General features: G+C 56.7%; 1 protein-coding gene across 1 annotated transcript; it reads right to left on the bottom strand.

The window, feature by feature from the left end:
* Window positions 1–8,576: 8,576 nt before the first annotated feature.
* LOC136111222 (scavenger receptor cysteine-rich type 1 protein M130-like) lies at window positions 8,577–19,809 on the bottom strand. The gene is given in 20 exon segments (XM_065855218.2): window positions 8,577–8,861; window positions 9,086–9,238; window positions 9,447–9,545; window positions 9,974–10,069; window positions 10,829–10,966; window positions 11,227–11,262; window positions 11,685–11,999; window positions 12,084–12,146; window positions 12,532–12,846; window positions 13,191–13,505; window positions 13,591–13,917; window positions 14,480–14,794; window positions 15,006–15,314; window positions 16,784–17,107; window positions 17,728–18,036; window positions 19,018–19,477; window positions 19,480–19,583; window positions 19,586–19,639; window positions 19,642–19,690; window positions 19,693–19,809. Coding segments are annotated over 20 exon segments (4,152 nt in total). The 3' UTR covers window positions 8,577–8,607.
* Between the last annotated feature and the right edge of the window lie 1,142 nt (window positions 19,810–20,951).

Below are 20,951 nucleotides of genomic sequence, written 5' to 3'. Positions count from 1 at the left end.
GTCGAGTTCCAGTCTGCTTTGCCTGTGATGCTGCCTGGTCCTCCCTGAGCTCACTGGAGCTCCCCCATCCTTTTCTCGACCCACCAGCTTCTGGGAGACTTCAGGAGTACACAGCAAGATTTTCCTTATTAGGGAAAACAGGAAAACTCAGTCGCAAATCTGCAGAAAGCCTGACATCCACACACTCGCTACCTACACAGGAACATCAGCAAGGCCCTTCCTATACATGAAAGATTGAATTAATGGACAGTTTTCCTGCGCAGGAAGCAACTAAGGATCAACTGATTGGAACCATCTGCTATCTCCTGTTTCCACAAGAAGCAGATGCTGCTTCACTTTCCATCTTTCAGTCTGTTGCTGATGAGAAAACGCACGTGTGTGTTTTTGTAAAGAGGAAACCCTTAACTGGAAAGTTGTTTCATGCCTCATTTGACTCTCTGGGCACATATATAGTGAGTAGTACAGGAAACGTTAAAGAGTGGTTAGCAAAGCAATCTCAGGACACTTAAGAGATCCCGTAACCACAGGAGTCTGTCTTTCCTTTTCACCCGAGTTCCACAAGCCCCAAGGCAGGAGCAGGCAGGGCAGTTCTGTACTCGGGTCACACCAGTGAGGAGACAGCAGGAACAGCGCTTGGCACCCAGGCCTCATAACAGCAATTTGTGCTCTGAGCTGGGGCTTAGTCCATGTGCAAGCCCAGCACGGATCCAGATACCAAACTGAGGGTGTCAGTTCATCCCCGGTGCCACACACACAGCACCTTCTTCCATCGCCTCCTCCCAATGAGCTGTTTTGCAACCTCTTCCAGCTCAGCCCAGCTCAGACACCTGCACTCTGGCTCAGGGCTGACTGGGGCTGGTGAACCTTGGGGCGGCAGCAGGAACCGCTCTGACCCTGGGTGTGGGGCTGTCCCTGGGCTGAGCCCTCATGCCCAGGGCTGCTGAACTGGGCCATAGTGGGGTCCAGGGGTGCTGAGGATGACAGGTCCCCCTAGTCTGTCCATGCTGGGAAACACCTGCTCCTGCAGCACCCCTGGTACTGATCCCAGACCTGGTCCATCCTCATCCAGAAGTACACTTTAGTTTGGTTGTTTTTTTGTCTTAAAACTGAAGATAATTCAGGTAGAGCCACAACCTGTTTAGAGGTCTGGGTAGTTTGGGGACAGAGGACAGTGGGGGGCTGGGACCCTTGGGGGATGAGGATCTTTCTGCCACGTGCCCTTGGCCTGGCACTCACAGCTGGGAAGGGACTTCCAAAAATCCTGCTGGGAGGAGCCAGATGTGTTCACCCCCGGCACAGCCTCAGGGTCTGCTGCCAACCTGCCCTCAAATCATCTCTGCCCAGCTGGACATTGCCCAGGAGTCACTGCCAGTGTTGCTGTTCTCCCTGGGGCAGCGTGGTGCTCACCAGGCACAGCCAGAGCTGTTCCTGTGCCAGGAGAAGACTTCACACAGAGCCTTGGCTGATGGTGACAGTTCCCAACAGCCGTCCAGCTCTGGAAGGCCCAGGTGCCACAGAGGGGACCCTGACTGGTTGTCACTTCTCTTGCAGAAAAAGATTGAACAGCAGAAGGGAGGCAGGATGAGAGGGTCCATGAGGTCAGAAAGCACATCAGACAGCTGGCACAGTCATGCTGACAGCAGAGGGAGAAGAGAAAGAGATGCAATGACCTGGCTGGGACAATGCTTCTGATGTAACACCTGCCACACAAACACAGAGACAGATACATCACCACGTAATCAGAAGGCAGAAGTTAGAACAAGTGAAGCACCATGAATCACATAGAAACCATGCAAATCACATGTGGGAAGGATGACATACCTGGTGACAAGAACATCACCTGCCAAAGGATGCAACAGGAGAGCACTGGAAAATAAAAGATTAGATAATGTGGAACAGCAGCTGACCTAAGAATATAAAAAATAATATTAAAGCTGCAATACAGGAATGTAAACTGCGAGGAGCTGAATACACAGTTTGGTGTCTGGTGTTGAAGTGCGTGGCCTCAGCATCTCTGGCTACTTCTCAAGAACAAGCATTTATTGCTCTATCGTATGTGAAAGGTGGCCAGAGAGCATCAGTGCTTGGGAGGGCTGAACAGACTGTTGAGGAGGGACAGACAGGGCAGGTGAGGTGGGGGAGTTGCAGTGTGTGTAAGGGAGGGGTTTGACTTTGTAGCCCTTACGGTTAGGGGTGATGTAGTTGAGAGCGTGTGAGTGAGGATTAGGGCCTGGAAAACAAAGAAGTGTGGAGGGGTTACTGTTAGATGGAGATTTGTTACTGAGCCAGCCAGGAATTTCAAGGCCAACTCAAAAGCTGAGAGCAGTACCTGCTGTGGGAGAGAGGCATTTCTACAATAACAAGGCCTCAACATAGCATAAATCAACAGACCTATCATCAGTGAGACTCCAGCGCGTGGACAGCTCGTGAACAGAGATGATATCCAATTAGTGAATGCATGATTGGAGCGTGGACGCATGAGCAGAGAATAGTTGCATATATAAGGAGGCTTGTTTCTGAAATAAATGGCTTTGTGTGATTCACATTGAATCGGAATGCTGAGTCCTTTATTCACTCCAACAAATGGTGACCCCGACGTGATACTCTGAATGGCGTCTCACTACGATTGAGGAAAAGCCTGGAGCGGCCCAGCCGGAGGCGGTTCAGCTGGACTGAAGACCGGACAGAGGCATATGGACTCCCCGGGGATAAATTCATCGACGGATCATTGGTGGAGTAACACCCTGACGTGTCAGTCGGAAAGGCCCCAGGGAGGTACCCCCGAAAAGGAGATGGACCTCCTGCCCTGTCGGACAGAGGCAGAAGTCCTGAGACACCCCCACCCTTGTCGCTGTCGGGCAGAGGGAGGGGACCTAAAAGACGACGAGGGTTAGAATATATTCCAGTTCGGCATCATGGGCAGCCCCCCTCCCTGCCTGCTTTGCCTCCCCAGGTGCCCCTCCGTAATAGTTTTGAGGCCCTGGATCTGGAGGAGGAGGTAGGTGAGGAGGTGGTGCCAAGCCTGCCTACAAGATCACATAGGAAGAGGCGGTTGACTTCACAACTTAAGACTGCCTCTGATAAGAAAGAAAGAAGAGTGATTGTAATAGGAAATTCCATTCTGAAAGGAACAGAGGGCCCAATATGCAGGGTTGACCCTCATCTTAGGGAAGTTTGTAGTCTACCTGGAGCCCGGATCAAGGATATTGCTAGAGAGCTCCTCAGACTGGTGCACCTGACAGACTGCTACCCGCTGCTGGTCTTCCAGACAGATGGGGAGGAAGTTGCTTCCTGTAGTCTGAGGGGAATGAAGAATGATTTCAAGGTCTTGTGAAGGATGGTGAAAGACTCAGGGACTCAAGTGATCTTCTCTTCGCTCCTTCCATCTTCAAGTGACGATGTGGGATGGAATAAGAAAATTCAGTCTCTAAATGGTTGGCTGCAAGACTGGTGCTACAGGCAGGGCTTTGGATTTTTTGATAATGGCTGGTTTTCTAAGACTCCAGTCTGGACAGTGTTACACGGGAAAGGTTTCACTCGCAGGGGCAAAAGGATGCTGGGGCAGGAATTAGCTGGGCTCATTTGGAGAGCTTTAAACTAGGCTCGAAGGGGGATGGGGTTGTAGATGGGCTTGTCCCAGTGGGGCAGCATTCCAAAACGGATGAGGACCGGGTGGCCTCCTGTGCCCCTAGGGAGAAATTGGTGTGCTCTGCTCGCTGCCTGAAATGCCTGTGCACCAATGCGCGCAGCATGGGGAATGAGCAGGAGGAGTTAGAATCCTATGTTCGGTCGGGAGATTATGATCTGGTGGCAATTACAGAAACGTGGTGGGACAGTTCACATGGCTGGAATGTGGTCATGGATGGCTACGCCCTTTTCAGGAAAGACAGGCCAGCCAGGCGTGGTGGTGGAGCTGCTCTCTATGTGAGAGAGCAGCTACCATGTACTAAATTCTGCCCAGGAGCGAATGAGGAACGAGTTGAGAGTGTATGGGTCAGGATCAAGGGACGGGCTGGCAGGGGTGATACTGTTGTAGGTGTCTATTACAGGCCACCAGATCAGGCTGAGGAAGTTGATGAGGCCTTCTGTGCGCAGCTGAGAATGGCCTCACAGTCACAGGCCCTGGTTGTTGTGGGTGATTTTAACTCCCCTGATGTTTGCTGGAAGGACCATTCAGCCAGCCAGCCACAGTCCAGGAGGTTCCTCCAGTGCATTGATGATCACTTCCTCATGCAGATGGTGGAGGAGCCGACCAGGAGAGGTGCACTGCTGGATCGCATCCTCACTAACAAAGAGGGTCTGGTCGAAGCAGTAAAGGTTGAGGGCTGCCTGGGTTGCAGTGATCACGAGATGGTAGAGTTCAGCATCTTGTGTGGCAGGAACAGGAGAACTGTGGGAGAGAAATGCGGTTGGATGGGGAGAGGTTTCCCTGCCAAAGGGCTACAGAGGCAGCCCTGTCCTTCAGTGTGTGCCATGCTGGCCTTTCTTCTGCTTTAACTTCCTGGTGGTGGATGCCTGGACTGCCGCTCTTCTTCTCTTTCATTTTGGGTTTGATCTGCCAGTTAAAGACCAGAAATACTGGGCTTCCTGAGGATTCTGTTGGTGCTGGCAGTGAGTAGTGACAGGGAGGCTTTCTAGAGAAGGCAACGAGACGTTATACTGACCCCAGCACTGGGTCTTCTGACTGTGGAAGCCTGTGTCCCAAAGCAGGCGAGAACTTTCCAGTGTATTTGCTGAGGCATCTGGCCGCTGCTTCTGCCTTTGCTGTTCTCATGGCCCAGTGAGGGAACATCTTGACCACGACAGGTCAAAAGCCCCCGTGGGGCAGCTGGAAGGAAGCTGTTGAACGAGGCCATCGCTGTGGCACTTCTGTCAGTGCTCACATGCCAGAGAGGAAAAGGCGACTCATTTCTTCTTGTCATTGCAGAACGAGCTCCCTGTGGTCGGGAGTTACATCAGGCTGCAAGTGCTGAGCAACTGGGGCCACCTGGACTACACCTGCCTGTATCGGTTCAGGGTGCGCGGTGATCCGCCCAAAGATGGGGGAGACACAGAAGTTTCATCTATCAATAAATTCTGTTAATTTTCACGAAGTCAAGTTCCAGTCTGCTTTGCCTGTGATGCTGCCTGGTCCTCCCTGAGCTAACCAGAGCTCCCCATCCTCTTCTAAACCCACCAGCTTAAGGGAGACTTCAGGAGTACACAGCAAGATTTTCCTTCTTAAGAGAATAAACAGGAAAACTCTCAAGTCTGCAAAAAGCCTTACATCCACACACTTGCTGTGACAGAGGAACATCAGCAAGGCCCTGCCTGTACACCAAAGATTAAATTAATGGACAGTTTTCCTGTGCATGAAGCAACTAATAATTGACTGAACGGCATGATCTGTTGTTACCTGTTTTCACAAGAGGCAGATGCTGCTTCAACTCACACTTCTATGCCAATACCGTATTTACGTCATACTTCAGGTGACTGTGCTCTCTTGTGAAGCTGGAACTTGAGCGCACAAGCTTTCCTGTCCCTGGTGCAGAATGGTCAGAGAGCATCAGTGCTCGGGAGGGCTGAACAGGCTGTTGAGGACAGACAGACAGGGCAGGTGAGGTGGGGGAGTTGCAGTGTATGTAAGGGAGAGGTTTGACCCTTACGGTTAGGGGTGATGTAGCTGAGAGCCTGTGAGTGAGGATTAGGGGCTGGAAAACAAAGAAGTTCATTGTGGCTTTCTCCTATCAATCAACCAGCAGGATGATAGCACTGGTGAGTTCTTGCCTAGGAAATGAGGAGCAATCTCTAGCAATGCTATGGTCATGAAGGATCCTGGGACACGTGCACACAGACTTGTGAGCCAAAGCAGCTTGGCAAAGTTGCTGGCAAAGAGCGTGGCACAAAAGGTCCTGGCTCCTGGTGGACCCCAAGTTGAGCAGGAGCCAGCGAGGTGGGCTTGGCCCAAGGTGGCAGCCAGTGGTGCCCTGAGCTGCACGAGGCAAAGCCTTGCCAGCAGCTGGAGGGAGGTGACCCTTCCCCTCTGCTCAACACTGCTGAGGCCAGGCCTGAAGTGCTGTGCCCAGGGCTGGGCTCCCAGCACCAGAGAGACATGGGCATAGTGGGGAGAGCCGCCAGTGTCCCTCCCCCAGCACTGCAGTCACAATGGGGGGCTGTGTTGACCTGACGCTGTCCCAGCAATGGTTCTGTGCCTACATGGAGTGTCAGGGGGAAGAGCCATGCTCTTGCCCCGCAGCAAGACTCGGCACTGGAATGCCCTTTGGCAGACCTTGTCCTTCTGTCTGGCCAGCACCTTGTGCCCCACAGGCGTGCCCTACGGGAGGCTTCTCTTGGCTTGGTTGGGATGGGCCAGGTGAATTGCTGCCGTGGCTCCAGGTAGGCTCCCTGTATGCACGATCAGCCATGCATGCCCATCCCAGCATCAGGCGAGCCACTGCTCTTGGCAGTGTGTGCAGGTGACCCAGGGCTATGCAACGAGGAAGAGGGACCTCTTCCTCTTCAGTGACACCTTGGTCATTGCCAAGCACCAGTAAGATTTGCAGAGCCCAGCGGCTTTTCCTCCCAAGCCCTGGACATGGCAGCAGGGCAGCAGGGCAGGGACAGCCCAGGAGCATCCCCAAGTGGCCGGCACCACAACCCTCAGACAGAGTGGAAGGAATGTGATATTAGTAAACAAGGCTGGAAAATTGGAACAGAGTATAATGTATAATATGCAGGAAGTTGCCCAGGTTCCTTCGGATACGAGTTTTGCCTGATATCAAGCTCCGCTCTTCCTTGGCTAAATGAGCTATTTGGCAACATTATATATCCATGTGTGAACAGGTATGTGCTTTTCTGCATACCTGTATGCATACAGGTGGTAGTTTTTGCACATATCTGTGTGCTTGTGGAAACGCTTCTTGCCTGTGTTTCAGTGAGGAACCCTGTGTGTACATGTGCACACAGAAAAGGGAGAGCAGGACTGGAGCTTGCCCCAGTGGGAGTTTTCCAGGGGACTGAGGCTGTTTGCAGTACACATGCATGTCACCAATCACCATGGGGGTCTTGCACTGGGAATGCAGCTCTCCCATGGGGGCTGGCAGCAGGAAGGCCCCAGGGTGCTTGGCAGAGGCGTGTGTGAGCCTGGGCTCCCCCATTGTCCCCCCAGGGTCACCCCGTGGATGGAGCTCCCAGCAGGGAACAGGGCAATGCTGAAGTGGGAGAGGATGTTCGTCATGGCCATCTCCTCCTGTCTTCTACTCTAGGGTCAGACTCTGTTGCTTGCAGCAGTACTGAGTTGCAGCAACTCCTCACAGGGAGCCAATGCTTCTGCCAGCCCACAGCAGAGGAGCCTTTCAGAAAAGAACCATAGGGGTGTGGAGACCCAGTTTGAACTCCAAGTCCTGCCCAAGTGTCCAACCCTTCTCCCTACCTGGTGCCTGTGTGAGAGGTTTCTCTGTCCATGGGTGTTGGAGCAGGTGAAAGCCCCAGCCAAGGGAGAGGGATCCTGGCCCAGCTACCAGCAGAGGTGGGACACAAAACGTCCTCTGTCATGGAAATGTGACCACATGAGCATCCTCCCAGATGAGCCCTTCCCCAGGCCAGGGGGCTGAATCACAGCTTTGGGCTGCAGCTCATGTTTCCTGGGGATACTTTCACCAACATCCTGGCCTTCCAATAGTGCTGAAGGAAAGGTGCCTCCATCCCACCTGCTGCCATCCCTACTGTACCTACATACAAGTACTGCCCTGACACAAACCCATGCTGACGCCCCGGTGAGGCAGCAGAAGCTGGAGGTGAGCAGGAGGAGGGGGTCTCAGGGCTGCTGTGGGGCCTTACAGCCCCTGCTCAGGAAGAAAGCAGCTCTGTGGCTGTGACAAGAGTGCTTGGGGTCTCTGATGGCCCAAGGCTGCAGGAGCAGCCCATGAAGACTGAGGCCCTGGCAGAGCCAGAGGAGAGGGTATCCCAGCCCTGTGTCCCAGAAAGTGGCTCTGCACCCCATGCTGGGGCACTGGGGAGCAGACCTGCCTCCTGACCATTGTGGGAAGAGGTTTGTGGGCCATGATCACCTCTGGGGTCATCTGGAGTTTAAGGGAACTGTGACCATCCTACAGTTCACTCCCATGGGGTCACAGCCCAAGACTCACCCTGACACGGCAGCTCATGATCACTGCACTGTGGGACTAGCATGGCCCAGGCAGGATCTGGGGGAAAGAGTAGCTTGGAGATCTTGGAGTCAAGAAATGGGCATTGAGGTGCATCATGTGACCTATTAGAGAGACATTTTGACTAGAAACTGCCTATGGCAAGCAGGATGGAGACATCTGTATCAGCAGAATTATTCACCAGGGACTGTGGGCTCTGGCAGCCCCACAGCCTGACCCCAAGCCTGCCATCACTGAGACATGCCCCTTCCCCACCACTATGTCTTAGTTCTCTGCTCCTCCTAATCAAACTCAAGAAGATTTCATGACACTTGGGCAGACATGGACCGGCTCCGGGTCAAAGGCTCCTGAGATTTTTAATAAAAACAAATACGATGCACAGGGTAAAAGTGGGGGAAAAAAATCAAGGAAAATCTGGGCTGTTTCTGCTGACCATGGGCAAAGGTAGATGGTTCCCTGGTGATCATGGGTCTCCCAGCTGCACTGACCTCTCCTCCCTCCTGGCTGCACCCAGCTGCACAGCAGGGATGGGCTCTCCTGGCCAGGGGCTCAGGGATTGCTGTACACCCAGTTCTGTCACAGCCTTTGTGTCCTCATGAGGATGTGCCAGAGAGTCCTCTTCAGCATCATCATAGCCCATGCTCTCCAGGGTCAGGGATGAGGTGTCTCCTTCAGCTCCAGGGACCTCAGCATTTCTCTGGGAGCACAGGCGGCGCCCTGCAAGCAGCAAGGCAGGACATTGCAGTTTGTCCCATGTGGTCTGTGCATCACCTTCATCCCTGCTCCTCACCATATTCAGCTCCTTCTCTCACCCTTCAGTCCCTCCACTGAGAACTCCGGGGGCAGGTTCACCCTTCACAGGAGTTTTAGGTCTCAGCACAGCAGCAACTATGGTGGCAGGGATGGCACCCCAGGAACCAGCAGCACTAAATTTATCTTACCTCTGGGTGCACCTCTGGGTCCTGCTCCCTCCTCTGGCACCCTGGGCATTTCCCAAGCTCCCTGCTTAGGGGCAACGTCCTCCCTAGGGTCAGAAACCTCCCTGGCATCATCATAGCCATCTCCTGGGTCATCCCCGGGCAGAACAATAACATCTGAAAGGAGAGGGGAGCTGGTGACAGTGAGAAGATACATCCTGTGGAACAGAGAATAAGAGAATGCACAGGCACACAAGACTGAGACACTGGTGTTGGCAGCACCACAAGAGACGCTCAAGTGCTCCCCATCTCTGACAGTGACACTCAGTGACACCTCTGTCCATCTCCTGTCTGCAGGGAGATCAACCCCTTCCTGCTCCATTACCTGGTGCTGATCCCAGACCACGCTCCTCCTCATGGTGCCCAGGGTAGAGCTGCAGCTGGGTCAGCGACTGCTCTGAAAGGGACTGCTCTGAAGAGGAGCCTGGAGAGATATGCAGAGGGTGTTATGGAGTGAGCCCACTGATCTGACTTGTGGTCAGCATTGCTGGGGAAGGGGGACCCACAGAGCTGGGGCTGCATGGGGAGGAACTCTGGGAATTCACCCTGCTTCCCTGGGACAAGTCCTGTCTCAAAGGTGCTCCCAGAGCTACCCCAGGACCTCTCTCCCTGAACTCCTCAGGTATCACATGGGGTTCAGGGGCAGGAAGAGAGGGGCTGTCCGGCTGTGATGGGCAAAGCTGGTTGGGAAGAAGCTCCTTTCCCAAGCCCAGGACTTGGGTGCTTTACCCACAGACCACACAGCCCCACCACCACAGGGACCACGGGCTGGAGGCATCAGGGGATCAGCCCTGGGTTGGGGCCAAGGCAAAGGGTCCTGCAGATGCACCTCCAGGAAGGACCCACACCCACCTGAGCGACCAAACCTCTTCTGCTTCTCCCACACTGGGCTGTAACCGATCTCCTCATACACAGCCTCGGGGAAGAGCTCCTGGGTTTTCCTGGAGCCTGGGGACAAAGGCCGGGCTGGCACAGGGACAGGCAGAGGGGCAATGGGACCCCACTGAGCTCCCCTAAACCCATTCCTTCGCCCATCCCAGGACTGCTCCAACAGTACAGCGGCACTGTGCTGTCCCAGAATGGCTGCCATATCCCCAGTGGGGGCCACATTGCTGTGGAGATTACCTGGGGCAGCATCACCCTTGCATCATCCCGTCAGAGAAAACACTCATGCCCCTCTGGCCCCTGGGTCATGCCCCCCATGTCTGACCCCAGAGCAGCTCCCATATTTCCTCTCCACCTAGAACTGACCCCTGTCTGTCCCATGAGCCCATAGCATGGCCCCTGCCCTGCCAGGGGTTGGGCAGGGCTGGGCAGAGGGTCAGTCAGGGGGCCTGACATGGAGATGGACCCTGCTGCCCTGTGCTCCTCCCATCTTCTCCCTTGCCCCAGAGCTCCCTCCATTACTACTCAGAGCACTGAGTCTCCCCCAAGCTAACATTTTCCCCAGTCTAACATCTCCCCCAGGCTAACATCTACCCCTGTCCTGCTCTGCCATTTCTCTTCTTGCTCCACCTCTTGCTCCCATCACCTCTGGGCTCTCTCCACCCCTTGCTGCTGGTGCCCTGTAGCCAGACAGTCAATGGGGAGGTGTGTGGGACAGGTAGCAGCACACAGTATCATCCCCTCAACTCTGCCTGTGCCCCTACTGACACCCACAGCCCTTCCAGGAGGCATCACTCCTGGGACCTCCATGGAAGGACTCACCTCTGTGCCCAGCTCTGGCACTGAGCAGTTGCCCAGCCAGGAGGGCCAGGAGCAGGCAGAGAAGGGCCCCCAGGATGATGCAGATGATGATGGGCACTGAGAGTCTTCCGCTGGCAGTGGGACGGCCCCGAGGGGGATCTGCATGGGCAAGAACATGGAAGGGGCAGTATCAGTCCTGACCTTCGTCACACAAGGCAGCAGGGGGTAGAGAGCCCCAGAGGGGTGTGATGGAGAAGCTTTCACCCTGCTGAGGGAATTACGACCCTCCCCAGCCCACTTACAGTCACCCCAGTGCCTCCTTCTGGGAGTTTCACACTCCAGCAAGAAGCCCCTTCCATCTACCTGTGGGTCAGGGCCTGGCCCCAGGGATACCCAGCTCTGGAGGGAGGACAAGTTACCTGCTTGAGGTGGGGATGCTGCTGTCCTGGGTGCAGCTGCAGAGGAGGAAAAGGAGAGCTCGATGGAGAGGATGGGAGTGCATGTACCAGGGACCCCCCTCTCTAACACACCACATGTGTGTCTGTAGGTGTCCCTGATACATCCCACCCAAATTTCCCCTCCTGTAGTGCTATAAAGGTAGGTCAGGACAGGGTCCAGGGCCTCTACTCTGGGTGGCAGGCAGGATGGCACAGGCAGCCCAGGGGATGGTCCTGCAGTTGCAGGGCCCCACGAGCAGCAGCCCAAGGACACCCAGTTCCACCAAGACTGCACCTGGCTTGGCACCAGGCTGCCACAGGAACCACAGGAACGTTCTTGGTCTCAGAAGGTCAAGGGCTGTGCCAGGACCAAGCAGGCAAAAGGCCTTCCCCAACTCCCTTCCAATACCCAAGCAAGGGGTCCCAGCTCTGCTGCTCACCTGAGCAGTGCACAGCAGCATCTTCCTTATGCCAGCAAGCACGCCCGTCCCCAGGCCGGGCCCAGCAGTCCTGCAGAGACAACTCCGTCCCCCGGCACTCCACCCGCTCCAGCCAAATGGGGCCTTGCCCCACCCCAAAAGCAGCCTCATGCAGGGCAGACACCGCGGGGCCACAGCCCAGCTGCCTGCACGCCACCTGGGCATCCTGCATGTCCCAGGAGTCATCACACACTGTCCCCCAGGAGCCGTGATGCCAGAGCTCCACTCTGCCCGAGCACCCGTCCTCGCCTCCCACGGCACGGATCTTCTCCCTGTCTGGAGAAGGCAAAGAGCTCCCATGGCACTCAAACAGCAGAGCCCTGCCAGGCAAGAGGAGCACACAGAGGCGCAGCTCCCTACCTGTGCAGCTGCTGGAGTTGGGGCACGGGGCCAAAGGCTTCGGAGGCATTTCTGGGTGTCCTCCTGAAGAAGGAAACACTGTGGTGAAGGGGTTGCCTTGAGCGATTGTGCAGAAGAGAGCGGAGCTGAGTTCTGCTTGTGCCTCTGTGTGCCATCTTGGTCACAGAGCAGCAGAAGGGTGCCCATGGAGGGGAGGTTCCTCTGAAGCCTATCTGGTCTCTTCTGAGACCTCTCCAGGAGATGTCTCTGCCTCCCCTGGGAACTGCTGGGTTGCAACTGTTCCTGAACATGTGGGGCTCTGAGAGCTGTGGTCACATTTGTGCCACGGGCAGCAGAAGAGTCTGACATGGAAAGGAAAAGCCCCTCCAGGCTCTTTGTCTGAATTTGGCTGTGCCCAGAGGGGAGCAGAATCTGGGGTGACACCAGTGCCCAAGTGGCTTAGAGTTACCATTGCAGGTGATGTGGGTCTCTTCTTGCAGGTTATCACATGACCATGGGTCCCAGGGAGCAGAGGGACACTGCCAGAAGGAGCTGGTTCTCTCCCCACACTCCACGTAATCCAGCCAGGCAGGGCCAGACACCCTGCCATAGGGCAGGCCTGTTTCCAGGGATCCTCTATCCCCGCAGCCCAGCTCCTTGCACACCAGCGACACTGTGTCAGGAGTCATCGAGTTAGAGCAAACACTCCCCCATGTCCCATTGTAGAAAACCTGGAGGCGCCCGGAGCAGCCGTCACTGTTCTCCAGCCTCAGGGCCACGAACTCTGGAAGGAAAGAGGCAGCAATAGGAACAGGCTGGTCTGGAGCTGTGGGAGCCAGGACACCTCTGTGTTCCCCAGACCCCCAGCCAGGCAGGGCAGGGCCAGCAAGTCCCCCTTGCACCCAGGGCAGAGAGAAGTCCCTGATGGACACAGTCCCTGCTCTCCCAGCTCACCCTGGGGGACAGCTGAGCTCCCCAGGGACCCCAGTGAACTGAGGGCACCCATGCATGGGTGTCCATAGGCCGGGCTCAGGCAGTGGCTCAGCCAGGGACAGCCTTGGCCATGCCCGGCTTTCCCTGCATCCTGGCCTCCCCGGGAACCATCCCGGCACAGCTCCCAGCACAGACCTGAGCAGATGACACCCGCGTCCTCTTTGTGCCCGCAGTCGTGCTGCCCCCAGGGCCTGGCAGCACAGTCCCAGAGAGCAGCTTCGGCCCCAGAGCAGTTCACACCATCCAGCCAGATCTGCCCGGAGCCTTCCCCGAACCGAGCAGAGCTGGCCGCCTCCACCGCCCCTCCGCAGCCCAGCTGGTGGCACACGACAGTGGCATCGAACAGGTCCCAGCCATCGTCACAGATGGTCCCCCAGCTGCCCTGGTAGTAGATCTCCACTCTTCCTGCGCAGCGCCTGGGCTGGTTCACCAGCCGGACCCGCCGGCTCCCTGCAGCAGCAAGAAACCCCAGTTGCTGTAAGGCGGTGGCTGCTCCCCCACCCCATCATCTGGGGACCCATGCAGCACTGCTCACCCCAGCAAATGACTCCCACGTCCTCCACAACCCCTCCCAACAGGGCACTCCCAGGCAGGGAGGTGTTGCAGAGGGTCAGGCTGGCCTCGTGCCCTGCGCACCGGACTCCTCGCAGCCCCACGGGGCCTGTCCCTCGCTCAGACTTTGGGGGGTTGTAGGCTTTTTCTGCCTCTCCACACCGCAGCTGCCGGCACACCACGCTGGCCTCCCGCACGTCCCACTGGTCATCCAGGACTCTGCCCCACGTCCCGCGCTGGAAGATCTCCACTCGCCCATCGCACCGGCTCCCGCCACCCACCAGCCGCAGGGACGCAGAGTCGGCTGGGCCTGGGGAGAGCAGAGGAGCCACAGCCATCAGCGGCACCGGGAAGCACAGCAGCCTTCAGGGAGGAGGGCAAGGGGGAGTTGTCCGACCAAACAGGACACGATTGAGCCCTTTGCTGACAAGAAGTGAGGGCAAAGCTCAGACCCTTTCTGCAGCTCACACCCAGGTCTGCTGCTGCTGGGGGCACCTGGGCAGTGCCTGGGTGGTGGGATCAGGCTCTGCAGGGCTCTCTGTGGGGATGGGATGCAGTTGTCTGCAGCTGCAGGGATGGAGAAGAGAGCTGCAGCCCTGTTCTGGGCTCATCCCACAGAGCCCAGGCCTGGCAGTGGTGCTGCAGCCTAAGCCACTGCCCTGGGGGCAAACGCCTGCCTGTGTTCACACCTCAGCTCTCCCAGAGCAGCGTGGTCAGTCTGAGCAGGGAAGGCCCTCCAGGCCACTCTTGGGGAAGCCAGGGCTCCTCTATGGAGAAATTCAGCCTGGTGCTGCCGTGGGACTGCTGCTTTGGGTGCCCATGTCTCACACAAAGGGCAAATTGAGCTAATGCACCATTTTCCCAGCACTCACCTGAGCAAATGACAGCAGCAGCATTGCCGTGAGAGCATGGTGAGGCCCCCAAGATTACCACTGGGCACTGTCCCAGATGGGCTTCAGTCCCATCGCAGTGGAAGGAATCTCTCCAGATGAGGCCAGTCTCTCTCCCAAAATGCTCTCCTCCAGGAATGGACTCAGCAAACCCACAGTTGAGCTGACGACACAGAACGTGGGCATCCAAGAGATCCCAGCGGGAGGCACAGAGGGTCCCCCAGGTCCCCAGAACCTGGACCTCCACCCTCCCTGCACACGCTGTGCTGCCATTCACCAACCTGAACCCTGTGTACTCTGGGGACAGAGGAGGAGAGAGGGTGGGTTGGTCCTTTTGTACTCTTGGTAGGTGGCAGAGAGCCCAGAAGGACACCATGTCTTTCTGCAGGTTCTTTATACTTTTCATGCAGCAGACAGTCCCACGATCCCTCCTGCCCTAACTCTTGGCCACATGGTCCTTGCTCTGTTCCCCAGCCAGAGTGTTCAACACCCCACCCTGAGTCCTTACGTGTGCAGGTGACAGCAGCGCTGTTCATCTGGGTGCAGGCCTGGTCCCTGGGGGACCCCTTAGGGCAGGAGGACAGGAGGGACTCATTCCCCACACACTGCAGCTCTCCATCCCACATGGGACCAGCCCCTTCTCCAAAGTGACCTCCTCCAGCCATAGGCAGGGCCATGCCACACTCCAGCTCCCTGCAGACCACGTCAGCAGCTTTGGGGCCAAAGTGTGAATCACAAACAGTTTTCCACTGGTCCTCGTCATGGATCTCCACACGTCCTGAGCAGCGGCTCTTCCCGTCCACCAGACGGACAAATCCTGGGAAAAAAAAGAATAAAGGCAACAAGAGAACTGGGAGTTCCCAGAGCTGTCAGGCAGTTACATGCCCACATCCCACATCACCTCCAAGCATGCTGTGGCCAAACTGCCCATTGCACATCCCAGAGGAAGCTGTTGGGGGAGTGCTGGTGACACAAACACTTCCAAGACCCCTACAGCCCTTCACTACACCATCTGAGCACTCGAGGTGTGTGTGTGCCGCACACTCAGCCACAGGTACTGCTCAGGCAAAGTGCTCCCACACAAGGTCCTCTGTGCTGCCTGGCACTGTCCACCCAGCGCTGCAGCAGTGTGAGCAGTTGGGGTCCAGGAGAACTGGCCCAGGTGACGATGACTGATGCAGCCTGCTCAGCCCCTGCAGACCCTGGGGCCAGGCAGGACCATCATCACCTCAGTGCAACCAGAGGCTCACTCTGATCCCAGGGTGTTCCTGGGGTGTTGGGAGGTTCCTTTTAGGTGGGAGAAGTCCCAGAGCACAGAAATGGAGCAGCTGTTATCACAGCTGGTGCCTGCCCAGACCCCTCCCATGCCTGCTTGAGTGGGGTGTTCTCAGCCAGGGACATCGTGCTCTGTCTGCCCAGAGGTGCACAGGTCCCAGGCCAATGGCCAAGCAGGGGGGCAGGACACCGGCATGTCCCCCTGCCCTCACACTGCCTCAGAGGGTGACAGCAGGCAGAGATGAGAGTCAGTAAGTGCTGGCAAAGACCCTGTTTAATGGGTCAGTGTGGGGAGCTGTGGGCAGGCAAGAGGGGCTGGTCAGCACTTCCTGCATGGCGTCCTGTCCTTGCAGCGCTCACACAGCTTTGCCCAGGGACATCCCAGTACCAGCCTGTGCATGGGGTGATGCAGGAGAAGCAGACAGAATCAAGCAGCTGTCAAGCTCCTTAAGCCTCATGGTGCAGGACCACAGAGCCAAACCCTGGGGATGGGCAGTGAGAGGCTGTTTGCTGCCTGCTCCACTGCCCAGGGCCCAGCACTCGTGCTCTCTGAAAAGTCCCTCCAAGGCTGTCGAGGTACATATGTCTCTGAGGGGGAACAAACCAGTGTGACCAGACATCTCATTCTCTTCCACCAAGGTGTGGGGCACTGGGCAAGTCCCCTCGTGGTATTTACAGCATGGGGATCCTCAGCCTTGTTGGCTGGGAACTGGCAGAATGGGTGGGGATTAGTGGAGATCAGTGGGCACCCCAGGGCAAGAATGGAGGATTCATGTGCAGCCCAAGACACTGAGGCAGAGCTAAGACACTGAGGCAGTGTTAATTCACCCTGGGGTAGGCACCCTCTGGGCTTTCCCCAGGGACTGGGAACATGAGCAATGGCAAGACAACTAAGTGGTTCGACTACCATCAGTGAGACCTGCCCTAGCTTATGCTGGTTGCTCTCTAAGGGCACAGCCAGGTCCCTTCCCCCATCCCAGCCCCAAAGCAGGGAACAGGCTGACCCCTTACCTGAACACATCACTCCAGTGTCAGAAAAGTGACCACAGCTATAGTTACCCAATCCTCCAAGTGTGCAGTCAGACAAGGCAGATTCGGTGCCATTACAGTCAACACCATCAATCCAAATGGGGCCAGATCCTGGCCCAAAATAGCCATCCTGGCCAACTCCAACAGCAGATCCACAGCCCAGCTGCTTACAAACCACTGCAGCATCTTCCATGCCCCAGTTGTCATCGCACACGGTTCCCCACTGTCCCTGGCGTTTCACTTCCACTCTCCCAGCACAGTGCCTGCCACCATCCGCCAGCCTCAGTTCCACAGCACCTTCGAAAACTGACACAGCAGCAGTCAGAACAGCATCAAGCCCTAGCACTGTGGGTGTCAGGGTGGGAGCCCATCCACCTCCAGTCTGTCTCCAGGGTGGTGCAGAGGTCCCTTCTGTCTGCACAAGCTGTGCAATGGCTGGGAGTGACCAGCTGCAGCACTGCTGGGTCATTTGTGGCCCCACAGCCTTTAGCACTTCCTTCTACCCTAACGGCCCCTTGGACTGTCCCCTGGCCCAGGCCCACCTAGAGCACCCACTCCTCCCCAGCCAGAACCCTGGGAAGAAGCCTGTATGGGTTTCCTAAGCACACACTGATGTTTGTCACCAGGACCCCCAGCTCCTCTGGGGCACAGTTTGCCCTGGGCACCTCACAGCTCATCATCTCAGGCCTTTGTGTGTCTCCCATATAGCAACACGATGATCCCAAGGAGCCCTTCAAGCCCATGATCTCACTTTGTCCTGGGGCATAAGCCCAGCCACGTCCTTGTAAAGCACCCCCCAGGAAAGTCACCTCTCTGCCAGCCTGTGGGAAATGATGCTCCAGTTCCCTTATCTCCACAAGCACAAACCGTCCCCTCCTCAGATTGGGGCTCACCCCAGTGTTCAACACCCCACCCTGAGTCCTTACGTGTGCAGGTGACAGCAGCGCTGTTCATCTGGGTGCAGGCCTGGTCACTGGGGGACCTCTTGGGGCAGGAGGACAGGAGGGACTCATTCCCCACACACTGCAGCTCTCCATCCCACATGGGACCAGCCCCTTCTCCAAAGTGACCTCCTCCAGCCATAGGCAGGGCCATGCCACACTTCAGCTCCCTGCAGACCACGTCAGCAGCTTTGGGGCCAAAGTGTGAATCACAAACAGTTTTCCACTGGTCCTCGTCATGGATCTCCACACGTCCTGAGCAGCGGCTCTTCCCGTCCACCAGACGGACAAATCCTGGGAAAAAAAAGAATAAAGGCAACAAGAGAACTGGGAGTTCCCAGAGCTGTCAGGCAGTTACATGCCCACATCCCACATCACCTCCAAGCATGCTGTGGCCAAACTGCCCATTGCACATCCCAGAGGAAGCTGTTGGGGGAGTGCTGGTGACACAAACACTTCCAAGACCCCTACAGCCCTTCACTACACCATCTGAGCACTCGAGGTGTGTGTGTGCCGCACACTCAGCCACAGGTACTGCTCAGGCAAAGTGCTCCCACACAAGGTCCTCTGTGCTGCCTGGCACTGTCCACCCAGCGCTGCAGCAGTGTGAGCAGTTGGGGTCCAGGAGAACTGGCCCAGGTGACGATGACTGATGCAGCCTGCTCAGCCCCTGCAGACCCTGGGGCCAGGCAGGACCATCATCACCTCAGTGCAACCAGAGGCTCACTCTGATCCCAGGGTGTTCCTGGGGTGTTGGGAGGTTCCTTTTAGGTGGGAGAAGTCCCAGAGCACAGAAATGGAGCAGCTGTTATCACAGCTGGTGCCTGCCCAGACCCCTCCCATGCCTGCTTGAGTGGGGTGTTCTCAGCCAGGGACATCGTGCTCTGTCTGCCCAGAGGTGCACAGGTCCCAGGCCAATGGCCAAGCAGGGGGGCAGGACACCGGCATGTCTCCCTGCCCTCACACTGCCTCAGAGGGTGACAGCAGGCAGAGATGAGAGTCAGTAAGTGCTGGCAAAGACCCTGTTTAATGGGTCAGTGTGGGGAGCTGTGGGCAGGCAGGAGGGGCTGGTCAGCACTTCCTGCATGGCGTCTTGTCCTTGCAGCGCTCACACAGCTTTCCCCAGGGACCGGTTATACCAGGAATTATAGTCCCAGCTCACAGTGTGGTTGGTCACACTGGGCCCTGCTCCAGCATATTCATTGCTCCCTGAAAGCACAGCCTGGTCTTTTCCCCCATCACAGTCCCAAAGTGGGGAACATGCTGACCCCTTACCTGAACATGTCACTCCAGCATCCTCAGTATGAGAACAATCATGATCACCCCATCCTTTGTGTTTGCACTCAGACAAGGTAGATTCGGTGCCACTACAGCCAACATCATCCATCCAAATGGGGCCAGATCCTGGCTCAAATTCACCAAGCCAGTGAGCTTTAACAGGAGACCCACAGCCCAGCTGCTTACAAACCACTGCGGCATCGTTCATGCCCCAGTAGTCATCACACACGGTCCCCCACTGTGCCTGGTGTTTCACCTCCACTCTTCCAGCACAGCGCCTGTCACCATCCGCCAGCCTCACCTCCACAGCACCTTCAAACACCAACACAGGATGAGTCAGGAGAGCGCCGAGCCCCAGTACTGGATGTCTGGGGGAACCTCCTGCCTGGGCCAAGTCTGTCTCCAGTGCAGTGTGAAGGTCCCTTTTGTCCCCACAGCTGTCCAAGGCTGGGGTGCCAGGTCCAGCACTGCTGGGTCATTCTCCACCCCACCACACAAAGCACCTCTTCCCACCCCAACAACCGCCTGCCCAGCGCCCAAGCCCACCCGCACACTGCCCAGCTGGGCACCCATTCCTCTGCAGCCTAGCACACCCAGAACAGCCTCAGGTTCCCAGGCAGCAGCTTCCCATGCAAACCGCGTGCCCTGGCACCATCCAAACCCACCCCACTCCCAGGGCTTTCTTTGTTCCCACTGAGACCATCCAGAGGATCCTCCCACCCACATCCCCTCCTCTGCCCTGGCATCAGCCCATCCCCTGCACTGAGCCAGGTCCCTCACAAAGGACATCTCTCTACTGAATGTCCCTGTCCTCTTCTCTCTGAGAGGCACAAACTACCCTCGTGGGGTCAAGTCTCCCCTGGAACAAGGAGTGGTGAGCAGCACACAAACCTTCTGGGGCACCCCAGATGTTGGCAGTGCCCAGGGTATCTCTGAGTGCTGCCATCGCCAGCGAGGCCTGCTCCAGAGGCAGAGTGTTGGGTAATAGGGGGTCCAAAAAGGGTACCCCAGGACAGGGGGTCTTTGAATCCAGCTGGGCACAGACTACCCTTAACACTGGAGCCCTTGAAAAGGAGATACTCTCTCCCACCCAGATGGGCACAGAGAAAGGCACAGATTCCACGGATTTGAGTACTTTCTGTCCCTTGTCTCAGTAACGTCTGCAAAGAAACCCCATTCCCAGACAGATCCTCATGACCACACTTGTACCCTCTGGCCCTGGGTGGTGGGACAAGGGAGTCAGCACTTACCCTGGCACAGCTGTACCCAGAAGAGCAGCCACAGTGTCTGAGGGGACAGGAGTCTCTCTGTGCCCATCCTGAGCCTTCTGCCCTGATGGCGCATCCCTCTGTGCCGTGCTCCCTGCCACAGCTCCGGGAACTTGTGGGAACAATGATGATGGGAGGGCAATATATGTCTGTAGATGCCAGCCCAGCTACAGGAGGAGCCAATCAAAGCAGCGACACCTTTTTAGACATTATCGGGAGCTATCTCCCCTCCGACACAGCCCAGTCCTCCAATGAACTTCTCCAGCACCATTCATGACCATATATGAGGGACGGCTCCGCTGCAGGTGTCACATCACTGTGGTGGTGGAGCATCACAGGACAGGACCAGCTGTATTGAGGGAAACAGATTTTTCACTCCTTGAGCACTGCAGTATGGACCAGGAGCACTGAGCATGTCCTGTGACAGGCACATCCAAGAGCCCAAGGTGTGAGTGTCCAACCATTCTTGTGCCATAAGACCCACGGGGCTGGGACTGCACTGGGGCTGTGTCAGGAAGGGAAGGAAACAGACCCTGTCCCTGCGACAGACCCCGCTGTGCTGGGAGCAGCAGCTGGGAAAGGGCCTTAGCCCAGGGCAGAGCCCCATCCCACGAGCGCTGTCTCACCCACTGCTCCCTGGAGAGCTCACGGAAGGTCCCTCAC

Source organism: Patagioenas fasciata, chromosome 23 (genome assembly GCF_037038585.1).
Source record: "Patagioenas fasciata isolate bPatFas1 chromosome 23, bPatFas1.hap1, whole genome shotgun sequence".
NCBI classification, from domain to species: Eukaryota; Metazoa; Chordata; class Aves; order Columbiformes; family Columbidae; genus Patagioenas; species Patagioenas fasciata.
Note: the sequence above shows the minus strand (reverse complement) of the source record. Positions and strands in the feature narration are given on the sequence as shown.